The following is a 14,866-nucleotide window of genomic DNA, read 5'->3' as shown; positions in this document are numbered from 1 at the left end:
ATCATTGCATCCTATTTTTGTTTACATTCTGCACAGCATCTCAGTTTTTTTGGAAATGGAGTTGTACTTACTCAGAATTGACAACAGTAGCTTGTAGATTTTAGAATTTTAGATTTTTAAAGAACCAGACTCAAAGAGTTAAAGCATCAGAAGATTTAAAGAATCAAAAAGTGATACATTTTTATCTCAATATCAAAACACAAACATTTTTCCAAACTCAAGTCAAGCCCTTTTTTCACTAAATGCAATTTTTTCTCTGTCACTCCTCTCCTTGCAGTACGCTGACCATCTACAGCATCAGTCAGGAGGACGAGGCCATATACCAGTGCATTGCAGAGAACAGCGCTGGCTCCTCTCAGGCTAGCGCGCGTCTCACTGTGCTGTGGGCCGATGGGCTGCCAGGTGTGCCCACAGATGTTCGGGCTGACGCCCTCTCTCCCACCTCCATTCAGGTGTCATGGAACGAACCAGCCCAGAACACACAGGACATCATCGGCTATGTGCTGCACATCCGCAAGACCGCAGGTATGTGGTTTGGCAGGCTGTGTTCAAGAGAAATATATTAGTGAGGCCTGTATGGACCATTCTACAAAAGTGGTAAAAAACAGGGTTCTATTAAGATCTGTTTAAACCCAAGGCATTCACTGAGATGTATACAGTGTATATAAATCATTTATAGGGTTCTTTTCATTTTTTAATGAGTATGTTCAATGAGTAAGTGAGACTGCATCCCTGTCCCTCATGATCACACTAGTATTGACTAGTGTTTTTGAGTTATACTCAAAATTGTTAAAACTTTCACTACTGAAACATTTGGCAAGGTTTCGCTAGTGTTATAGTTGTTTCGGTAGCATTAAGCATTTGTTTTTAAAAAATAAACATAATTAAGGTAGAGAGTCATTCAAAGCAAAAGCGTTTTACTTCATATTTTAGTCAAATCAGTTAAAATCAGTATAAAATGTGTCTTGACTTTGAACCACTTGAGTAGAATGAGCCTTATATACACCAGTTAGCCTCAGGCAAACTGCACAGCTAAATCATCACACACTTGCTTCAACATGTGACAAGTATTTTCAAATAGACATACTCATGTGGTTTCTTACACTGTCTAACCTGCTGTTATGTTTAAAGATGAACAAACATATGCAAATCTGAGTAAGAGCAGCCATCTTGAAGCCTGAATTTTGTCTATACTTCTGTCCATTTTTATAGATAACAGTATGTCATACAGTACAAATCCCACATAAGCAAGTCTATTTAAGATTACTTAACAATTTGTGACTGTTTGAGGCACGTTTGAGCTGTTTTCACAGTGTTAATCGTTGTTCATAAGCTTCCATTATTTGTTAGCTCCTTTAACCTTGTAGCTCCAAGGCAAAACTAATGTTGCAAGCAAATGCATCTTGGCTGAGTGCTTTAGAGAAAATATTTAAAATCAGGTGTCATTGGTACTATTCCAAGTATGAAGATGCTAGGAATGTTAATATAAGTGATGAAAAGCAGAATTTTAATACTGTGTGAGACCATTCTTGGTTTGTATTGGAGGCATCTTGAGCTATTTAAAGAGCCAGAGCTCAGAGGAACTCAAGCGACAGATGGCATGTATGAACCTGGGACCTGTTATGAATCTGTGATGAATCTGTTATGAATTCTTTATGACCCTGTTATGAATAACACTTTGGGCAAATTTTAAAAAGCATGTGGATTTAATTTGTGGAGCTATATTCATAGTGGCATCAGTATGGTAGCTTACTCCCTCTACCTCCAGTTAGAAGCCCCCAAGCGTAAACCCCCTTCCCCAGCACAGTAGGTGTCTGACATTCATTGGATAGATGATCTTTAGTAGCAATAATCTCCTCATAAATGAAGGGGAAATAAAACAATTACTCCAGTCATAAAAGTGGCTAGCGAACTAGCATAGCTGTGGCTAATCGTAAATTTTGTACTTCTCTTTCAGAGCCAGTGGAAATGGAGTACCAGGAGGCAGTGAGTAAGGTGACTCTGCAGCAGGTGGTGGGGGATTTGGAGCCTTCCACAAGTTATAGCTTCTATGTGAAGGCCTACACCTCGCGTGGAGCCAGCAAAGCCTCAGCCATGGCTCAGGAGAGCACACTGGGAGAGGGTGAGTGGAAGCATCTTGCACATGTTATTATGTTTTATTCATACCAGCATTCGTATGTGACCCAGTTTGTGCACATAAAGTTTGTATTTGTTTGTAGCCATTTTGAAAATAACACGTCTTTGAAAAGAGAAATGTATATCTGGTTATAACAATCATAATATAGCACTGATCATTCTACCAGAATTCTGTCGTCTGTAATGCGTTTTACAATGGAACACTTCATAACTGGGTGTGAAAGTGTCGACACTTCAGATGAACCAATGTATTTTATTGATTGGGAATGAATGTAATGAGTGGTTAGATAGCTTGGTATAGTGGATAGCACTATGACTTGCACTTGGAAGGTCTCATTCTCCATCTAGGCATTAGTGTCCCTGCTGTATACAAAGAGTTTAGCCTTGGGCTACACTACCAATGTATTACTCTGTATAAGAGTCATTGTCAATCTGGATAAGAATGTCTGCTAAATGTGTAAATTTGATGTTATGTTTTCCATAACTTAAAAGTAACTAAACTTTAGCAACTAAAAATGATCAGCAAACATTTGAAGAATATACTATTGAATATTTTATTACTCAATAATCACAGAGGTGAAATCTTTTGGTTGCTAAAGATTAAAGCTATAACTCTAGGTTTTGAAACTTTCATTTTGAATGAGACTTGAGTGATGGAGGCTACCCATTCAGCTGAACAGACGCTAACACTAGAACAGTGGTGGTAGAAAGGATGACTCGTGGGCTTCTATAACAGAATTTGCAGGGTATTTATTTGTTCTGTTCTCATATTGTCAACTATAAAGCTTTATCATTCAAGTACCCACACGCATCTCTAATAAATAGCCAATGCATGTATTGAATTTCAAAAACATTTTTTTTACTAAAGAATTAGTCCTCTGTATATGTAAATACAAAACAGAGCCTTCAAATGAACTAGCCAAAATAAATGAATAAAATGAATAACAACAAACTAAAGTTAAACAAAACTAAAGGTATGATGGTGATAAATAAAGCTACAGTTCTAATCTGTTTAACTCTCAGCCTCTAGATATGGGAATGCTACACGCAACAGAAGTGATACAATGACTCTGTATGGGAACAAGAGGGCTACAGTCATGGATACAGTGCCATATAGCACACGAACTGCAAGGTCTCATCTTGATGATTAATATACTGCTGCCACGTACCAGACATATTTTGAGCTACAGTAACAAGTGTATTTAAAATTATGGCTAATTATGAAACTTTTTTTTTTTTTTTGGAGTGTGCGTATGAGTGTTGAATCTTAGTAGTTAGTAGTGAGAGAAACTCACTCGGTCATTGCGCCACATTGCAGTTTTATTTGTGTGATTTTATCTCCTGCTACATTATAGCACATTATTACTAGTTTGATGTGAATTGTGTAAAAAAAAGAAATTCATTATTTTATCATCATGTTATTTTATAGCTTTGATGTCTCCCCTATTTTTCTAAAATGTTCAAACAATAAAATGAAAGGAAATTCTAGGAAAACTCTTAATAAATATGTGTGTCTAAACATTTGACTGGTTCTGAATGTTAACATGAATTTAAAAGGTGGACTTTGTAAAATTGAAAGCACATTTGGTCTGTTGTTTAACAAGCTTTGTATACATGCAAACTAATGGCTCAAAATGAGCGCCACACATGCCTATTTTATTGAACAATGCAACCCTCTAAACTAATTGTCAGTTATTTTATTAGTAAGTAATTATGTTGCTTCTACACACATGGGATCATTGTGTAGCAGCATACAGCGAACAAGAGAGAAAAAGCACTAAGATGCTTGTCACACTTGTTAAAGTCTTGTCTGTGTGAGTGTCTATATTGTATAAATTGTTTAACTTTTCATAAAAAGAGATTTTATTTACTGCAGGGTATAAAAGCACATTAAAGTGCCTCTAATAAATCCGGGCACTTAATGCATAACACTTTTATGCAGTAATCACCATTGATAAACAGTCCATTCAAGAGGTTAGGAAGTCTTTTATATATATATATATATATATATATATATATATATATATATATATATATATATATATGATCCACTCATATCAGCATAACGCACACTAACACACCACCACGTCAGTGTTACTGCAGTGCTAAGAATGATCCACCACCCAAATAGTATCTGCTCTGGGAGGATCTATGGAAGTCCTGACCACTGAAGAACAGGGTAAAATGGGGCAAACAAAGTATGCAGAGAAACAGATGAACAGTATGTACTACAGAGTGCACCTATATAGTAAGTGGAGCTGATAAAATGAGCATAGAAACGAGGAGGAGGTCATAATGTTATGCCTGATCTGTATATATACTGACCTTCCTCTTCCTTATGCAGGTGTGTTTTTCTTTTCTGTCTGTCTGTCTGTGTGTTTGTCTGTCTATGGGAATGGATGACAAAAATATAAACTATCTAAGAACAGAAATATGAGAGTAAGAAAATGCCTCAGTAAGAGATATTACAATATGCAACACTACCAAAGACACAGACAGTAAGACAGAATATTCACAACTTTCTAAAAGCTCATCTGAGCTTAAAACTCAATTAGTGATGAATGACTGTGTTTCCTGATCACATTATTCCTGAGGTGCTGCTTGTATTACATTATCACTGTTTTTACAGTTCATCAGAATCATTGTGTCTTAACAGTATTTACTGTCTGTGCTATAGTCACATTAGTACTTGGTAACTAAGCATGTGTAACATTAGGAAGGTGTTATTCTCTTGTTTGTGCAGTGCCGGCGCCCCCAACTCTCTACACTAAGGTGGTGAACTCCACTGTGGTGCAGGTGGTCTGGGAGCCCTCCACAAAGATGGGCCAGCATGATGGATTTAAGCTGTATTACCGCAAAGCCCACGCCCCGCTTTTCACTGGACCTCTCACATTCTCCCGCAACATCACACAGTACAACATCTCTCTGCTGGGTGAGTGCTCAGAATGCCAATAATATATTATAATAATTAAGAAATAGCCTTTACAGCTGTGTTAAAAAATGTAATGTGATCTTAACTTACATTTGAAGTGCTATTAAAGCCCTAAAACATATTAATATTTAACGTGACGATGCCCACAGACCCCTCACGCCAAATATTTTATTATAAACACAGCTTGAAAGAACATTTGAAGTTCAGTGCATGTATGTACAAATTGCTGCTGTCTCTGTTCATTCCAGTGGATTGTGCTCAGCAGGACGACATGAGCAAGTCCCTCTTCATTTTCCTGCTCAGTTCATCAGTTATGCGATTTGTGTACGCACATTAAGATTCGTCATCCAAGTGCGATCAGGGATTTATAGGCGCCATAAATGAGCCATGTGAGAAGCTACAAGCATGCTTAGAAATCTTAAGTTTAAAATATATGTTTGTCCACTGAAGATTGCAGTGCTCGTATAGACTAATGAAACACATACAGTGTATATACAGTTATTTTTTTTAATAATCTTGTCTTTTTGTTGTTGTTGTTTTCCCATTTGTGGGTTTTATGAATAAATAGAGTTGAGAAATTTTATTTGAACTTTGCTTAAGCTGGCTAGCCAATTAAGAGCTATCTCTTATTACAATGCTGGCCTGAGGATACAGGCCAGACATCATAGCATGATTTAATGTATGAGCCTAGGAAGCTTGAGATCAGCTAACTTCACTAAAGAGAATATCTTAGTATTGTTAGAAGCCTAGATCTTTTTTCATTGGTTTGCTGTACTCATTAGATGTAATTACATTCACTATGTGAACTGCTACTCCCCTTAGAAGGTTTTACACTAGATGTTGGAACATTGCTGTGAGAATATGATTGCATCAAATCAGTCACTGATGATAGACAATTAGTTTTGGTTCACAAACCCATCCCAGAGGACACGGTTCCACAGCTCCACAGCCTTTTGCTGGGGGCGGGGGGCTGAATTCATTAATTAAATTGTCTTACATAACTGACTACATAGTTAGCAGCATAAAGAATTACTACAACATGTTTTCTGCTTTTCTTTCTGCAAAACAAGACTGTACACACTTTTAAAATCATTAAAAAATTCAGATCTTAAAAAGACACCATGTCTACTTACTAAGACAAATGTGGTAACAGTGAAAGTTCAGAAAGTTCTGGCACTTTTTGTGGCTTCTGGGTTAAACTGACCTTCGACTGTGTCCAGCTTGTGAGGTAACTGCCCTCTCATTCTGTCGTTCTCTCTTTAGATCCAGCAGTGGTGTATGAAATCAAGATCCTGGCGTTCAATCAGCATGGAGACGGCAATGCCACTCTGCGCTTTGTTTCTCTGAAAGAGCCAGTGGAGAAGTCAGGTGAGTCACATGCATACACCTGGTACGCACAGACACATTTAAAGAGCGCTGTTATAATTCACACAGTCCTGCAGTTGATCAGCCAAGACATGTCTGTTGCCTGAAGTTCACTTTTTCAGTAGCAGAAGTAGAACACGTAATAGAGTGACATGGTCTTCCATCACTTTTTAAATCTTAGCCTTATAGCTCAGGCGCAAAGCTTAAGAAGCAAACCTTAAACACAAAACATGTCTTGGTCAACTATAGAGTAAATGTGTGAATTAGAATTTTGTCTGAACTATTCCTTTAAAGTCAACCTGAATTCAGAACGAGCCTGTTTTATCTTGTTAGTTCATGACTCTGGTCCTATTAACTGGGATTACCATATTTTACCATATATTTTTTTAAATTATTCTTTTCACTTAATCTTCCATCAAAAGATAATGACCCCTGTCCACTTCTAAAACACCTGATTTTCACTGCTCACCAGCATATAGGGAAGAATAATATTAATCAGTAATGTTATTTTCCTTCTGCCGCCAACCCCCCTAATCACTGAGTGAAACACACAGAAATACATTTTGCATACATCATGGTATGGAAGGAAGAAGCATTATGATTTATGATTTATGTTGAGTTTAAGAGCCCAGTCTTCACTGTGCTGAGTTTGATTCGTTTGATACATGTCTTTGGTGTGTGTGAGAGGCTCACAGCTGTTTTATTCCATGTGCAATATTGAATATATTATGAGACTGTGCATATATATTTGGGTTAGATGATGTGATTAAAATCTTTACTTTTACATACTTTTAAAATATAATTCAATATGGCTATTGTTCATAATTATATGTTACCAAATTATACATGCAAACTTATCTCTTTTTGGCAAAATTTGCAGGGTGGAATACTGAATATGCCTTTCACATGGATCATGTAGATCTGAAGAGCTTTTCATTTTAGGAATGAGGGTCTGCCAGCTTTCATTTAGTTTCATCTGAAATTGATGTAGAACATTTAGACTTCTGTGGACTGTAACAGTTATGAGAGCTAATCGATTAAATTACATCACAGCTGGCAGCTGCTGGGATCCAAGCACTATGTGCCTTGTAGAGCCAGTAGAAAATAATAATCAGCAAACTTTTTACAACGCCCTCAAATTATAATGGGGTCGCACGGTATTATCTCTTTACCATGCAGTAGATTTTTAACAGGTAAATGTATAGGACATGGCAAAATTTGGGCATCTTGTATTTGCAGTTTTTGAACTCAGTAAACTAAATAATTCCACAATAATATCCCCCCTTATATTTGCCTCGAAGTGCACCAGAATTTAAGACTAAAATCATTAATGTTAGTGAGTAGTTAGTCATTAGTTTGTGATGTTGTGAGTGGACAGCTAGATGACTTCTCCTTCCTTGTCTAGTAAGTAAAAAGGACACATTGTCTTCTTGCACAGCACATTGCCATGGGAGTCTTTGCTGCTAATATCAAATTAAGCAAATGCAACATCATTAGTTATCATTATCTTTTTATTGTCCAGCCTTAATGTGTATATGTGTTGTGTTCTTACACTGCTTCCGTCTGTGCACAGTGCTGAATACTCCTTGTGACTGTTTAAAAGAGGAGCAGAGTAAAACCTCTACTACTGGCATCATCATCGGCATCCACATCGGAGTCACTTGCATCATCTTCTGTGTTCTCTTTCTCATGTTCAGCTACCGCGGCAGGTAGGTGAACACGCACATGCACTGCTGTACTGCACTTGTATTGCTGATTCTATAGGGGTTTTCCATGTATATTTTTAATCAAAGACACGTCTTCACACAGAGTTTTTCAAAGAGAAAACATAGTACACACACACACACACACAGTTGTATATGAAGTTGTATGTATGAATGTAACACACTATGGCATTTTCCTGTTTAGTACACTATCCCTATAACATATTGGGGAAAAAAGCCTACAGTATAAGATCTGTATAACAGTACAATGTTTGCACAGGCCACATTTTTTTTTCCTCCTAATATGATTACAGTAGGGATGCACAATAATTGCACAAAAATTGTTAATCTTTACTGCAATATTATAACAGAGGGCTGAAATTTGCCAGTAAGCCCTCTAACCAGTTGTAATGTTTTGTTTTAATGCTTTGTGCTTTGTGAGCTGTTTTCCTGTTCAAAATGATAGTTTGTAACCCAAACTGAGTACAAATCCTTGTTTGCTCATGTTCTTAATGTATCAAAAGAACACAATAGAAGAAACAAATACTGCATCAGCCTTAAAACAATAATACAATGCAGTCTTTATATGTAGGATAATAGAATCGCAACACATTGGAGTGCATGTTGCTTGAGAGTGTATGAACATGAACATAAAAACCATTCAAATGGCTTGTCTCCTACAGCTGTTAAACTGGTTGCTTAGCAATGGCGTCTTAGCGCCATGGTGAAATAACAGCACGGTTAGAACGCTTCTCAACCAATCAGCTTGCGTGGCCGGAAATAACGGTTGTGTATATATATTATAGACACACACACATACACTACTCAAACTGCAATGCCTCTCTCTCTCTTTGCAGGTTAATGTTATGTAAGACAGTGCAGGCCACTCCTCAGGTGGGACGGAACCCAGCGACAGCAGCAGCAATTCTGGAGGCCTCTTCGTCTCAGCAGGGAGCGCTGGCCCTCAATGGCCTGCACACCAGCACCGAGGCCAACGGGGCCCGGCATGGAGCCAAGAGCCTGACCAACTCTAGTCAGAGGGAGAGGCTCGTCTCAGGTTCAGCTGATGCTGCACATACGGTGAGCATTAAACCTGTGGTCACTGGATTTAGGGCTGTTTATACCACAAGCCTTTTTGATGTAAACATATCACACCAGTTCATCCAGCATTTCTTCCAAGATCTAGGATATTAATAGTGAGTTTGTCCCCCCTTTGAGATAATAGCCTCTACTCTTCTGGAAACCTGTTTTCTGTGAGGATTTGATTGCATTAGAGCATTAGTGAGGTTAGATTCTGATGTTGGATGATTAATTCTCATGCCAAAGGTACTGGATGAAGTTCCATCACTTAAAAGAAGGTAGTTTCACAGCTTCACAGCCTGAAGCTGCAGAGCTTTATCCCCTTGACACTGGGAATGGTAACCTAAGGCTCACATGCCACATTCTATGTACAATGCTTTTCTTTAGAGAATATACAAATGCTGTTTGCACAATTGTTTGCCTGCATCAGCAAGAGATGCACCTTAAAGTAGCTAAATTCACATTTAAAGGGGTATCTGGATAATTTGGACAGTTAGTGTGTATGGATATTTGCCATGGCTCCCAACTATCGTCTGTCAGCAGAAAATCCTTCCTAACCTTTACAACTGTTCAAATGTTCTGTTCCTTAAATAAGTCCCTATGGCAGGCTGTGTTGGCTAGCTAACGAAACATTTAGCAGTCACAACAAAATTAAGCCATCTGTTCTAAAAATGAGACATTTCTGGGAAACATAGTTGGTACTTACCCTGTGATTGGAAATCACAGTAGTGTTCCCTTTAAAATCCCAGGGCTGAGTTACACTGTATTGTAAATATAGTACAGAGGCATCTGTATTGTGTATGTAATACTATAAATGGCATTGTCCATTCAAATAGTTTTTGTTGCATTTGCATACTGTTTTTGCCTTATATTTATGTTTTTAAACTGACTCATCTTTAGTGTTATTTGACTTGGCTATATTGTTGCTCAGATGTAGTCAAAGTAAGTTACTACAGACTAACAGGAAGCAAATCGTTCAAACTGATCATAAAAATACCTCAAACACATTATGTCTAGTGTTTAGTATTTTATTAAGAAGTTCACCATTGCTGTCGATTTCTATTGTTCTAGAACATTAGAGCATGGCCACTATACTTTGCATTGTGCAAATTGTACAAACTTTATGATGAATGAACCAATAGAATTTCTTCATAATCTCTTTGAATAAACCTTTTTTTACATTAACTTGCATTAAAAGTTAAGACCATTTTCACCTTTTGCTGTAAAGTTACCTTTTTGAAGATACTTGTTCTTTTTGTTTCTTTGGACAGCAATGTTATAAATGGCATTGTAAAAAATAATATTATTATAATATAAAAAATTATTTATATTATATATATATATATATATATATAATTATATATTATATTAATTATTTATATTAAAAAATAATATTATATATATATATATATAATTATATATAATATTAATTATTTACATAAAAAATAATATTATTATTATAGTTTTAGATGTTGTTGTTATAGTTTATATATAACTGCTATCATAATACTGTGATTCAAGCAAGAGCTTGAAGATAGACCACTATCCATTAGCCATTATGATAATGAGGCCTTTGGTTCTTACTTCTTATTAGGTAGTGTTCCATGATCCTAGTTCATCAACCTTATTTTGGGTCAGTGGAAAACCATGTAAATTTGATTTATGGTGAGATTATCCTTTAGAGGTCAGTCGAATCCAATATATAAAGGTTAGTGAATCTGTATATTACCTATTAAAACCACTGTATGTGTGCATGCATGTTTTCAGATGGAAAGCTTGCTGGTCTCTTGTTCTCTTAACGAGCCCCAGATGTCCACTCTTCCCCTGGACGACTTCAGCCTGGTAGAGGAGCATGAGTCACATTACCACGGGCGACCCACAGGGGGCCTCCCGGATGAAGGCTGATGACATGAAGGCTGTAGAGCTACAAGCCCTTAAATTCCACTCAGACTACTCTCCCTCTCAGGTCAACTGAAGTATTTCCTATTTTTTGTCCTCTTTTTATTGTGCAGAGTTTATATATGTTATATTCCCCATGTGGGAATTGCTGGACACCATATCTGGGAGGGCCCATATGGCTTAATGGTGGGCGTAATCATCTGATTTCTTCATTGCAAGGTGATGAAACCGTGAGATTTTTTTCGTTACCACTCTTCAGAAGAGCAGTAGGGCAAAGACACATACGGTGTATCCACTGGTTAAAAAAAAAAAGTCCACATATTTTTTTTTCATTCCAAAAGTGTTTTTTCTTGTTTTGTTTTTTTTCCCTCACTTTTTAAAATTTTAGTTTCAAAGAACAAAACGTCCTGCTGCGTGCTCTCAGCCTACCAGTGACTTCACAACCCCATCCAGTGAAGACCACGGCCTTCTTCCAGGGATTTAAAATCTTACTCTGTCTCAGGATGTTTTTTCCGTGATATCAATATATATATTTTTCTTTAATCAGTCGTCAGCCTTTGGGCTTTAGGCTCGGCTACGTAAGCCCTGGGATTTGCAACAGAAACCTACCTCAGCCGGAATGAATGTGTTACGGGAAGCCTTTTTTTCGGATCTGTGTCTTCTTGTCTGTTCAGTTTCGTTACATGTCAAGCGTTTGGTCAGAAAAAGAGAAACAGGTGCTGCGCTACCTCAGATGTCAAGAACCACCACTTTCGTGCTCATTAAAATGAAGCGAGAAAAAAAATTCAACATATAGCACTTCCAAACGTTGAAGTCAATGTTCTACCTCAAGATAACAATGCTGTTGTTGTTGTCGTTGTTGTCCTTTTTTTTCATAATGAAACATGTATCCTCTTTTTTTGGTGAGATCCTGGCTTCCTAATGTTGATGAATTGATGTGTTTGGATATGTCAGTACCTCATGCAAATTGACAGATGACATCGTATGAATTCTGCTTGTAAAGACATTTTCTTCCATAGTGTCCACAGTGTAGGATTTTGTTTTGTTGTTGTTGTATTTTTTTTTTTTTCAAATCATAGTTCCTTTAGTTAATGAAAAGACTGTTAGAGATGCATTGCACTGCTACTAATGATTTCAGGATCATTTTTCTGCCATTCACCATGCTATTCATGCTATTTACGTGGAGGAGAAAGGAGGGCAAGATACATCAGCGTTGAACATGCATTGAGTTATACTGTATATACAAACCGTGTGTTGGACAGTAATTGTATTGTGCGGCAGAGGCGGGAATTCATTCAGTATTCATGTATATATGATGTACTTAAGAGATTTAAGCACAGATTTATCATGGTGCCCACCTGGGTGTCGATATTAGGGGTGGTAATATAGGCCTGGTGGAAGATAACTGGGTTCTAAAATGGCAGGACATCACTGTAATACGATTTTGATGGTGGGGCGTCGTCAGTCAATGCTGCCATGTTATACAGCAACAGAAATAACAAATCCAATCAGCCTGGTCTGTTGGGACAATTCAGACAGGAAATACAGGGCCTGTCCATCAATCACCAAGCTGGCTCTTCCCCTAAACACCCTCCTAGAAAAGAGTATAGTTACACACCCATATATATACCGGCGGCAGTGGCCACTCCATCACATATAGTCACACACACATACAATATGCTATAACACACTCCCTGCACGTTATGCAGTCAACAGTGTTTTATTGATGTAGAAATGATGTACACATTTCCATCATGTAAATTCAGTGCATTATTATACGTATTATTATACGTATTATATGTTTTATTAACATCTTACAACATTTTTACCTGGTTCATATTTGTGCCTGTACACGCTGGCATAGAATGTAGATGCAAGCAGAACAGTAGTTGTGTCATAGCACCTGAGCCTTAGTTTCCTTACTTTTCAGCTCAAAAATTTTGTTATATTACCCCATGACACACGTTTACACATATCACTATCATTCACCAGACTGACCATAGTTTAAATGGTCCATAGATTAAACTAAAAAAATAATTTTATATGTCTGGTTGCAAAGAAACAAGGCCTTTTTGGTAACATCAGGCAATTCCTCAGCAGTGTTTCCTTGCCTCTATTATTTGCAGCATTTTAAGACGGATTAGATTTGCATGGGAAGGTACTGTAATTTACAGGGATTACAGATATGATTTTAAGCCGGCACAGTTGTGCGGATTTCAAAAATACACTTAGAAATCTGGATGAAAATGTTAAAATAATATACTAAAAATGTAACCAAAAACATTTTCCACACTTCGATGAAGTGGAACAATTGGTTCATCAGGAAAGGAGAAGAAAGAAGAAAGAAAGAAAGGTGATGAAGTTATGACATAGTGGGAACAAAAGGCACATTTCCATTCCATCTGATGACACCAAACAAGGCGACAGAAAAATTATTAATGCTACATCCTGGCTGATGTTCACCTGGGGTTCAATGGACGACAGTGAAGAGCGAAAACAACTTCAGCTCTGATTAAATAGGCTACAGCCCACACCACCTGGCATCTGTAAACTCTTTAGTCATGAACGGTTTACAGAAAGCTGTCAAAACTTCTCTACTGAGAGCTAATAAAGGTTCAGATCTCTCCGCACATGGTGAACATGCCGTACAGCCTTACAGCACAAGCAGGTGACATTATCTTCAGGAACTTGAACATAACAGACAGTTGAAACTGCGTAATTTGCATCTTCCTTTAGGTAATTCACTTAAATTTGTCAAATGTTTTTACACATCTGACAGTAATTATATGTAAAATAATATATAATAAGACAAATATGGAAAGGACTTTCTGTAATTGGCTGAACCTTGAGCATGAAGAAACTGCCACAATACATGATACAAATCGAGATATTTAGCTTTCATAACATTTTGCAAGCTAGTTGGAAAGGACAGAAGTATCAGTGCTTCATAGGCCTTGTTTAACAAGGGTGTCATTGATGCAAATCACCGCTCTTATGAAGCACCAAAAGCTATGTGGACAATTTCCACCTGCAAAATGTGAGTGAGACAGATGCAAAAATGTAACAATTAATAAAAAATAAATGAGCAAATTTTGATAATGGCGTGGACTTAAATCCAACCATCTTCTTATTACTATACAGTGCATGCCTTTACTATACACTGATGATTGTTGTGTACATGATATCATTATGAAACAACCAGTTGTTCAGTGTTTTATAAGTAATAATAAAACCAGTGGCATAATTAAAAAAAAAACATTGTCATTATAACAATAGCATTATATTGCCCATCTTTACTGCTGAGTAATTTAAAAACCATTAAGCTGTGGCATTTCAAACCTGAGGATAATACACAGATCCTTTCCTGTATGAACTAGATGTTCAAATCCATTACAAATGACCTTACAGAGCCTCCCTCCGTAATACTAATCCAGCTTGAATAGTGCTTGTGCCACATGCATACCAAACAACCCAATCTGCTGTCAGAGTAGTTTTCATTTCAGCTCAAACAAGAGGCCAGTGCATAAACTTTATCTGGTGAGCCACTCTAAGATTCTTACATCTGCCTCTAAAACAGTCCTGCTAGCCTATGTGATACCAGTCATCACTCCACAGCTGTATTTTCTCAGTTATCTCTTCTTGAAGGAGTTTGAGGGTGTTTCCTTTGAACAAAAGGCAACAGGCAGTACCATGCTGCACCATCTCTATCCTCCAGTATCCCACAATGCCCTGGTGCTTATATCCCTTTTTC

General features: G+C 37.3%; 1 protein-coding gene across 1 annotated transcript in view; it reads left to right on the top strand.

Moving 5' to 3' along the window:
• igdcc3 (immunoglobulin superfamily, DCC subclass, member 3) overlaps positions 1-14,431 on the top strand; it is a 132,886-nt gene extending 118,455 nt beyond the window's left edge. The window contains exons 8-14 of the mRNA XM_017706152.2: positions 278-525; positions 1,958-2,122; positions 4,880-5,068; positions 6,332-6,436; positions 8,007-8,142; positions 8,994-9,216; positions 10,984-14,431. Coding sequence (XP_017561641.1) covers positions 278-525; positions 1,958-2,122; positions 4,880-5,068; positions 6,332-6,436; positions 8,007-8,142; positions 8,994-9,216; positions 10,984-11,121 — 1,204 coding nt within the window. The 3' untranslated portion in view covers positions 11,122-14,431. The remainder of the gene's footprint in view (positions 1-277; positions 526-1,957; positions 2,123-4,879; positions 5,069-6,331; positions 6,437-8,006; positions 8,143-8,993; positions 9,217-10,983) is intronic.
• Positions 14,432-14,866: the final 435 nt, after the last annotated feature.

This window comes from Pygocentrus nattereri, chromosome 25, assembly GCF_015220715.1.
Source record: "Pygocentrus nattereri isolate fPygNat1 chromosome 25, fPygNat1.pri, whole genome shotgun sequence".
Taxonomy (NCBI): domain Eukaryota; kingdom Metazoa; phylum Chordata; class Actinopteri; order Characiformes; family Serrasalmidae; genus Pygocentrus; species Pygocentrus nattereri.
Note: the sequence above shows the minus strand (reverse complement) of the source record. Positions and strands in the feature narration are given on the sequence as shown.